Source organism: Tenrec ecaudatus, chromosome 8 (genome assembly GCF_050624435.1).
Source record: "Tenrec ecaudatus isolate mTenEca1 chromosome 8, mTenEca1.hap1, whole genome shotgun sequence".
In the NCBI taxonomy this organism is placed as follows: Eukaryota; Metazoa; Chordata; class Mammalia; order Afrosoricida; family Tenrecidae; genus Tenrec; species Tenrec ecaudatus.
The window spans coordinates 7,659,677-7,670,000 of record NC_134537.1 but is presented as its reverse complement, the minus strand read 5'-3'; the positions used below and the strand labels follow the sequence as shown (position 1 = coordinate 7,670,000).

Sequence of the window (10,324 nt, the reverse complement as noted above, 5' to 3'; positions counted from 1 at the left end):
CAGTCCCTCCGAGTGTCATCAGGAAGATCTTTTCCATCGGCCCTCAGCATGAACACTGGGTGACAGTCTCGGGCACACAGGATTTGGACACGACTAAGCCCAGGTTAACCTGGCTCGAGATGAGAAAGGACATGAGAGGGAAAACTCTGCGCCTTGGAAAAAGTCTCACTGGTTTACCTCTAAAGTCATGAAACAGTTTTGATAGCCTGCTGTCCTGGGGAGAGACTGAAATCCTGCCTACCCACCATTGCCACCGAGTTGATTGTGACTCAAAGGGACTCCACGTGGCGGGTCCAAGACTGTGCGTCATGACAGCAACAGGTGCCCTCCCTCCCTCATGGGGCAGCTGGTGGGTTTGAACCGTGGACCAACACCCAGCCCGCAGCACCCCCAGGACCCCTTTAGCAGGGCACTGAGAATACAGTAATGAGCACCCACGAGCGCTGTGACAGCCATGACAGGACACCATCAGAGCCGGTGAGCTGTGCTTGCATCCCTGTAACGGACCCAGAGCCAAACACACCTTCTTTATAAGCTAACACGGGTGTGTGGAGCCTATGGACTCTCACAGGCACATCAGGCCTGAACACAAGCGTGTAGCCTCTTACCCCAGGCAGTTAGAAACTCGGCAGCATATCGATAGAGGTGGTTCATGATCTCGATCACAATGGCATAGATGATGCTGGGCACGTACAACAAGAGGCTGGTCCACTCGGACTCACTGTCCTCATGCAGTGCCAGGACCCAGGCCTCCATGTCGAAGTAAATCATCATGACATACAGAGAGAAGTAGAGGCACAGGCACACGAAGGGCAGGGAGACCAAGTAGATGCGCATCTGTCGCTTGTAGCTGGAGTAGAGCGGCTCCTCCCTGCCGGTGACAGGATTGGTACCCAGGACTCCATGGAATCCCGGCCTCGGCTCCTCAAACTTCCTCTTCATGAGCAGCGTGCCCCATCGGTACGTCATGCAGGCACAGCCCCGCTTCCACACCTCCAGGATGACGGTGGACCAGACCAGGTTGAACGAGGCGAAGATGACGTACTTGTCGTAGTCTTCCCAGGCAAACAGGTAGTAAGGCAGCCCGATGATGGCCATGGGGATTAAGGCACACGTGAAATACTCCAAAAACCCAAAGTAGAGGGCAATCGTCTCCCCAAAGTAGCTGCGAATACTGTCTACAAGAAGGGGGGGGGAGAGAAACAGGTTCAGAAATATACATAATACTAAATACGTTTTAAATAGACATTGCTAATATTATTCAAGCAAGCTTAGTCAATTTTGTAGCCCAGTGGAGATCAACTGTTATCTTCATTCCCCATAGTGTGTTAAGTCTACCCATGCTATGTACACACCCACGTGTCTACACAGCACACCCAAAACTGTCCTCATGACGCCGGGCTGGCTGCGCTGCGATGTGAGGCACCCTCAGACAGCTTCCCCTTACCTCCTCCACAGGAGGTTGCCTTCCTGAAAACTCTCAGCCCCAGCTCTGAGATGTTAATTTGAGGGCTCTTATTTTTGTTCCCACTTTAACAATACAGTCACACATAGTCTTCTCCAAAAAAGGACTCTATGCCTTACTGAGTGTGTTAGTCCATGTGTGACTACAGAAACAAATTCATAGACACTCATATGTGTGTAATAGAGGACTTTCTATCAAAGAGTAATTGTATACTAAGGGAAACATCTCAGCCCCATCCAGATCAAGTCCTTAAGTCCAATATTAGTCCATAAGTCCGATACAGTCTATAATTTCCTCTTCAGACTCATGCAACACATGCAACGATGCCGAATGCAGGAAGGTCACAGGCTAGTGGGTGGAACGTCTTGTGGATCCAGTGGTGGTGAAACCATCTCAGCACTGGCGTGGGCCTCAAGGTGGCTCCTGCAGCTCCTGGGCTCTGGTTCCATCAGGGGTCTCCATGTGGTTTGTCAGCAGGAAGACTAAGCAGAGAGTCTGTGGGTGCCTGACCTCCAGTGAGCTATTTATCTCCGTGGCACCTCCAAATGAGGTCATCAAGCTGCGACCTGGTTGACAGTCTAGACTCCACCCCTTTGCAAGTTGACACCAGATTATGCAACTACCACACTTAGCCTACCCACCAGTAGAAGTCTGCATCAATGAATCATGGCAAAATTGTCGATACTCCGAAGAATACAAATTATTCAAGATCACACACAACTTTACATATTCTCCTTTAGAACATTTACTTAAACTCAATGTCTTAGCATATGAGGGGGTACCCCCAAAAACAGAATTCTCCACCCCACCTGCAATCCTATGGATTTAATTTTTTTTACAAAACAACTTTATCACCCTCAAAGTATTCTACATTCCACTCAACACATTTGTCAAATCTGTGATTCCGTTCCTGGGAACATTTTTCAAACTCATCTGTTTGGATGGCACAGCACCTCCCTCATTTTTTTCTTAACCTCCTCTAGATTGTAAAATCGCTGTCCTTTCATGTCCCTCTTCATTCACAGAAACAAAAAGAAGCCCCATGAAACAAGTTCAGGTGAGTCAGGTATGTGGGGCAAGAAAGGCATGCAGGTTTTTTTGCACTCAGATGGTGCACTGAGATGGGCAGGTGCATTGTCGGGGTGGCAGAACCAGTCCCCTGTCTGTCACAAAGCAGGACTTTGTTGTGGCACACTGTTATGCAATCTTTTCAGAACCTCTAAATAGAAAGCTTGATCAAGTCTGACCAGGTGGAATGAACTCCAAATGCACTACAAACATTTCATATGTTCAGGAAGTTGATGGATGTCTAGAATGAGGTTTGTCATCAATCGACATTTCACCTTTTTTGAAATGAGACCACTCCTACACTTGAGTTTTCCCCATAGCACTTGTTCAACATCACAGCAGTTTCTGCGGCATTTTTCCCAGGCAGGAAACAAACTTTCAGTTGCACGCTGTTCTCTTAAACCAGCCATCACAATAAACGAGGCTTGAGCAAAACTGCTTTTACGAAAAAATTCACTGTGACCAGAGAGAACCTTCCCAGGTGACACCACTGGGTGCACTAACTCAGAGAGAGTTGCTCAGTGCTCGCCTAGCAGGAAAAATTCATAATTACGAAAGCTCCACTCTGCCCAGCACAAATCTGCTTGGGGGGTGGGTTACCCCCTTGTACACCTACACCCATTGCCCTAGAGTCAGCCCCTAATCATAGCAAACCCACAGAGTGGAATTGCCCTTTTGAGTGGATAAGACTTTACGCTCTTTATAGGAGAGAAAGCCTCACATATCTCTATGGGTCCACATGTCTATAGTCCATGTCTTTCTGTCTGTCTCTCTCTCTCTCTCAGCAGTGGATGAGTTTGAACTGCTGACCTTGTGGTTAGCGGTCCAACACACCGACAACCCAGAGTACTAGCAAGGCTTCTTAGAGATTTATCTTCATGTAAACACTGGGCAGAAGGCCCAGGCCACATTACTGTTAACGTTGTCTGAACTCAATTCAAGCTAACTGAACCAAGAGAGCTCACTTACACTACCTGCTTTGCCTACCACACCCACATCGGCAAGTGTCTGGATAGTGAGAGCATCCTGCCCTGGCACCATGATGGGATGTGCCAGTGGCAAACATTGGGCAGCAGAAGTTGAACTTACTGTTTTTGGTCAATTGCATGCCATATCATTTTTAAAAGATACTTTGGTCAGATGAGTCTATGGAGGTGGGTTAGAGTGATGATACTGAGCCATTTTTTCCTATCCTTAGTCCCTCTAGCAACCCCCCTGAGGCTCATCAGGCTGGTGACTATGATAACACCACCTCAATCTGCAGCAGATTAGAGGAGCTGCCTGCAAAGAAAAGATGGTTCTTGTGTGTTGGGTTCTGAACAGGTGACCTCTACAGGGTGGTTCAAGATGTGCCTGTGTCCGGCCACTCTCCTGGGGCCAGCACTCCCCGGACACCTTGAAGCCACCAGCACAGCCAGGCCCACGCTTAGCTGGCAGATGCTACCGGCATCTAGCCCTACAGGCAATAACCAAATGTACTTCCTTCCACTTCGATGCGTAAGCCAAGTGAAAGAATGCCTTGAATCTAGCACAAAGTAGCTACTGTAATACCACAAAACTTCCACCTCTACAAAATAAAAAATAATAATAAATGCAGTTTCAGAATATGATCCTAAAAACAATCTTTGCTCCTTATAACATCATTACCATGGTGGTGCTCAGAAATGGAAATCATAAAGAATATTTTGGAAGCATTCCTCTTAACAAAATCAAGGAAGAAATGGCCTTCGCAGAAGAACATTTTGCAAATGTTTATGGGGAAATCTACCAGCTGAACTGTACGTCCGACACTTCAAATGCATTACTGAGCCAGCAATTTTGAATATTTTTGAAACTCTGTATTGACATAAAGTAGCGCTCAATACATACTAAATAAAATAATAACTCTTGGTATAAGTATAGTCAGAGAAAATAGGAACACACAAAATATTTCTATACTATCTCAAAACCTGTTTAGGCCTGATAGTATTTGCCTAAGTGTAAGCACTGCTTGGCCCTACAGCATCAGCCACAATATTCAAGGTCAGACTAAATTCTTGTAAAGTCCTCGGGAAGCCCACTCTAAAATTATTGCCAGTAAAACTCATACAGTCCACCTAGCAGGACATCAGAGATGAAAAATAAGTACTTTAACCCAGTTCTCCCCCAAAAGAAATGCTTTCCCCATGCAGCCAGCGTACTCTGAACATTACATGTCTGCCTCCGCGGTCGAATCATCGCTTTTCATTGTCAGACGGAAGCTCTTCCTGACCCCGCCGGCCCTCCTTCCTTGGAGAATGGGTACTGACACAGACATACATCCCCATGGGCTGATCCACATACCTATGGGCTGATACTTGACGGTGAAGCGCGTATACCAGGTGTCCTCGAGCTTCTTCAGGGCCTCATTATCATGCAGCGGAAACACCTGAATCACAATGCCAGAGGTAAGCAATCTCCTCACTGCAGAGAGAAAATGGGCCAAAGTCCATAAAACAGATCCAACACCGCGGGTGAGGCTTCAGCAGACACTGTACCACCACTGCGGTAAGAGACGGGACTGCAGGCCACCAGGCAGGCCTGGACAGTGCTCACGCAAAAGCCTACATGTTGCTTTCACTGATGTTCTGTTTTACCTCTCTAGGGCCCGATGGCAGTCAGTTTGCTTTGGGGGAAGTTTGGGGAGGATCGAGTATCTACTGCAACAGCTATGCAGAACCCAGAGGCAAAACTCATGATTAAAGGGTTGACTAAGGAAGGCAACAGGTTGTAATAGTGGTGAGACATGCTGGGGATTGTTGTTAATCAGGACATGTTACAAAGTTCTTTCAGGTCTGCTAACAAATGTCCACAGAAGCATGCCACTCCACTGTGCGTCTCCACCCCAAAGCATTCAACTCAAGTGAGTCAGCAAACCCAGCTCCCTGAAGTAAGTGCCCAGAGGCATCCTACACCACTAAGTCTCAGTCCAAAGGCTCCAGCCTCATTTCCATGGGTCAAAGAGCCCAGCTTCCCCAATTAAGTGCCCGGGCACAAGGCACCGACTCCACGAGCCAGCATCCTGCACAAAAGCCCCCAGCTTTATTTGCTCTGTGGGTTGGGAAGTCCACCACTGTTCCATGCTCTGGCTCCTGGTTCTGCCGCTGCATCTCTGATGTTACAGCTGTCTTCTGGATGCAGGAGGCTCACTACACAGGAATCTCAGGTCTAGGGGATGAGTTCCACTCCTGGCTTTGCTGGTAATGAGATCCTGCTTCCTGCTTCTGCCAGGGCTCATTCTGCACACAGCAGGATGGTGATGCAAAGGATCCTGGTCACAATCACTCCCGGGTGAATCCTATCAGGATCTTCCTCACCTTCTTACCAGACCCAGGCAGGGAATGGTCATCTGGTGGGAGTTAGACTCCGGCTAGAAGAGCCACATTCAATACATTACTGTCCCTGCAACCTATAGTCCCTTAGTCTTCAGACTGTAAATTTCATTACTTTCTTTGATTGTAAAAGCAATGCAAGCCCAAGTTTAAGCCACAAAGAAGAGAACAGATTCTGATGTGAAAGGGTCTCGGTTTTCCCCTACCCCTTCCTTGGTGTGTTCCTCTAGGTAGACGAGAGAAACAAATTCAGACACTCATAAGTGTGTAAGAAAGAGCTTTATCTACAAGAGCAATTGAATATTGAGAAAACACCCCAGTCCAGTCCAGATCAAGTCTTCAAGTCCGATATTAGCCCAGATGCCTGATACCAGTCTATAAACTCTTCAGGCTCATACAACACATGCAACGATGCCAAATGCTGGAAGATCACAGGCCAGTGGGTGGAAAGTCTTGTGGATGCAGTGACGGTGGAAGCATCTCAGCAATGGTACGGGTCTCCACAGGGCTCCACCAGTTTCAGCACTCTGGCTCCATCAGTGTAACTCCAAATGGCTTGTCAACAGGAATGTCAAGCAAAGAGAGAGAGTATGTCCTGCCTCCAGGGAGGAAGACTGGAGTTCCCAGAATCCTCAGTAGAAGGCCATGCCCACACAGTGGCTTCATTGGCTATGACCTGATTGACAGGCTAGATTCCACCCTTTCACTCAAGTTGACAGCAGATTATGTAACTGCCACACTGGGGAAACAGCTGTTGTTGAATAACATTTTCTTGTACATTTAGAATAAACCCAAAAATGTACGTCTGAAACAAAATTGCAGTCCTTCTAGATACCGGTTCTATCATATTTTACCGTGTAAAAGACTACAGATATGTGCTTACTCTCCAAGTCAATATACACAGAGCACAACATGTCCTGAGATGTCATAATATTCCCTGAATGCTATTATTTCATCCTCCAATACTTTGTTTTTTATATAATTACACATGATGCAAAACTTGTAAGTCCTTTCCCACCTGTGAAAAGGTGGAATGTGAAAGAGATGATTTTTTCCAAAGTCAATACACCCTGGAAACATTACAGAGAAATGGGGCATCCCCTCATTCATAATGACGGTGACTCATGAGATGGGGGGTGGGGGTGGTGGTGGAGGGTTGGGGGAGATCATCAGGGCCTCAGGAAGGCGAGTATTCAGTGGGTGTGAAAACTCAGATTCAACACCTGTGCACCTTCCTCTCGACCTCTGGTACAGTGTCTTACTGAAGCGCAGGCATGCTTCTACCACGCACCCCTATCTCTTACCTACAGGCCACCATGGAAAGGGGTGAGAACATGGGCAGCAGGCCCCTCCCCGCGGCCCAGCAGGATGGACAGGACACAGCGTTTCTACAGAGTTCTAGGTCGACATACGCCGTGTAACAGAGAGACTGTGTGCTCTCATGACAGGGCCCTGTCATGGCACCTCCAGGGTGGTTGAAAAGTCAACCTAACTTCTTAGAAATGTAAAGAAAGATAACATAGAAGACAGCTGAGAGGAACAGCAGGGGAAAACCTGTATCTTTTTTTTTTTAAAGGCTTATAGTTCAGCTTAGAATGCTCTCTTATGTATAATTTATACAAAGGAAAACAGTGGGGGCTAGCGATGTGATAAAAACCCTCCTTAATGGAGGAAGAATCAAAATATCAGCAAGTAGGGTTATAAAGGCAGACATGCGACAGCGTCTGGTGTCGTCAAATCTTTTTCCTGGCCTCTCATATTTTTATTCTAGAATGTGTCGGCGGATTCTCCATCAGCTCAGTGAACGCCGACTGATCGCCCTCAAGTCTTCTGACTCTTGCCTCCTCTGGGAACACACACGCCCGGGTCTTGCTTCCTGTTACTCGTTACTTTTTCTTTAAATTCCTATATCAAGGGTAGAGTCTTTTATTCCCCCTTAACTCTGAACGGTGTAAGGCATCTAAAAGATTAGTCTGCTACTTCAAACTTGTCTCTCTTAAAGATTCGATTAGATTCTAGGAGACTTCCCCAGCAGGCACAACACTCGGCTCGCACGCTGACTTCTAAACACAGAATCATGACCTGAGGGACTCAGAGTCCTAAATTACTGGCCTTCCCGTTACCAGCAATGTCAAGAGCCTTATTTGGGTTTCAGCTTCTAAAAGCAGCTATTGGTCTGGAGGGGGTGAGGGTGGGGGGGGCAGTCTCTGGCTTGTTGAGCTTTGTTCTCATCCTTCAACTTTCTCAAGTCAGCCAGGAATGCTCATGCTGGAGGCTTACCTTCCAAGGAAAAGATGACGCTGCAGGCCTGTTTAAAGGAATGGACAGCTTCCACGAGGTTTCCTTCCTTTTGCCAAATGACCTTGGCCTGTACTCTGGGTGATGACCACCACAGCCGGTGATGGGGAAAAGCAAATGGATGTCTACTAAGAGAGACTCTCAGTCACCTGGCTTCCAGAAGGACCCGGCAATGAAGGAAAACAGCAATAGTGCTAACTCAGTCCCGCCACGCTCTTTGGTGTGTGTGATGTGTTTACTTCCAAAGTAAAAACAAAAATGCCTCACATCTCCTTACAGGGCCTCGTCACGACAGGGGAGTGGCGGGTCCTGCTGCCTTGACCCCAGCAATGGAACAAGCACAAGGGGTGCCAGCAAACACCACCACCTAGCAGTCTGTGCAGAAGGTGGGCACCCCTGGCACAGCCTCACAGCCCCTGGGAGACCCTAGTCTCGGGTGTGAACACATGACATTTGCTCTATGAAGTAAAAACAGAATGACTCTCGGGGATATCCCCTACACAGTTTCCATCACTGCTTCATGCAATAAAGGCCCACATGCACCCGGCAAAGTGTGAGCAAACAGCGTGTGTGGTTATTGCCTGGTCATGGAGTCGATTTCAATGCATGGCGACGCCGTGTGTTACAGAGTGGGACCGCTCCTCTGGGGTCCCTTGGCTGGAATCTTTATAGGAGCCCTGGGGGCACAGTAGCCATGTGCTCAGCTGTAAACCAAAGGTCAGTGGTTCAAATCCAGTAGGTCTTCAGTAGAGAGAGATGTGGCAGTCTGAATCCATACAGATGACAGCCTTGGGAGCCTATCTTGTCCACAGGGTTCCCGTGAGTCAGAATCCACTAGACAGCAGACACTTTCCTTGTCGCTTGCTCACTCTCCACAGAAGCAGAATGCCAGACTTTTGTTCTGGATGCCACTGGGTCGGCTCAAGTGGCCCACCTTGCCATCACCTGAGGAGCGCACAGAGCTGTGTGCCTATGTAAAGCCCTGTAAGTGCGCACGAGTGACCTAATCTCCGTAGGCTGCTACGTGACATTCAGCTGGCCTTTATTCCATCATTCTTATAAGGCCAAATTAGATTTCAGAAGCAGGCTGTATCTGACTACCCACCTGTACACAGACGACATCCGATGACAACATTCTCACCACCACTTGCTGGCAAGTCGATTTCAAATATAGGGCAACCTCGTGTGTGTCAGACTAGAACTGATTTTCTCCTTTGGACGTAGTTCATGTTTTCATGGGTTTTATCTTGTTATTGTGTCAACAAAATGCACCGCAGAACGTAAACCAAGTCAACAACTTCTACATGTTCAATTCCATGGTGCTGATTATATCCATCAAGCTGCACAGCCATTCGAACCTTTTCCCAAAGTGATCCTCCCCCAACGAATATAAACTCACTGCCCCCAAAGTGGTGGAGTGGGTTATATGTCTGGCTGTTAACTGCAAGGTCAGCAGTTCAAAACCACCAGTGGCTCCGAAGGAGGAAGATGGGCCTTTCTGCTACCGAAAAGATACACCGTCTCTGAAAGCCATCGGGGTAGTTCTACTCTGTCCGAGGGATCGACTTGCTGGCAGCAGGTGTTTGAGCCCCCGACCTTCCCTAGCTCATCGTTCCCATCGTCAAGCTGGCTCCCACACAGCTATTTCATAGGGTTTCAATGGCTTAGTTTTCCAGGCATAGATCACCAGGCCTTTCTTCCAAAGTGCCTCTGGGGAGATGCAAATCTTCAACTTGTACAGTTAGCAGCCAAGCGTGCAACTGTTTGCATCAACATGGATTCCAAAGAATTAGCCATGTAAAATGAAAGATTAATCATGACATCAATTAAAGCATGATAATCGTTTGGTAGACATTATAAGACAAAGCTCTAACCTACAGCATATAATACATTCCTTGGGATACAGTTCATACATAAAGATTTGTGACCCCTTAATTACTCTTTTAAAAAACAAAAACTGGAGAGGCACCACCAAAAAACACCCTTTCATTTGTTTTGTTTGTTTGTTTTGTTCCATTTAAGAGTGGACTTCCAGCTGCCTGGACTGGCAGGGAAGCAAGACTGTCGGGAATTGGAGTGTACACAATGTGTGGTTGGCTGACGGCCTCCATGAACAACTCTCTCTTTTGACAAGAGGCCTGAA

General features: G+C 47.4%; 1 protein-coding gene across 5 annotated transcripts in view; it reads right to left on the bottom strand.

Moving 5' to 3' along the window:
• Positions 1-10,324, bottom strand: part of ANO10 (anoctamin 10) — a 222,140-nt gene that overhangs the window by 168,194 nt on the left and 43,622 nt on the right. For all 5 annotated transcript variants that reach the window (XM_075555985.1, XM_075555984.1, XM_075555983.1 and 2 more), the window contains exons 5-6: positions 4,856-4,975; positions 609-1,178 (exon numbers count right to left, since the gene is read on the bottom strand). In XM_075555985.1, coding sequence (XP_075412100.1) covers positions 609-1,178; positions 4,856-4,975 — 690 coding nt within the window. The remainder of the gene's footprint in view (positions 1-608; positions 1,179-4,855; positions 4,976-10,324) is intronic.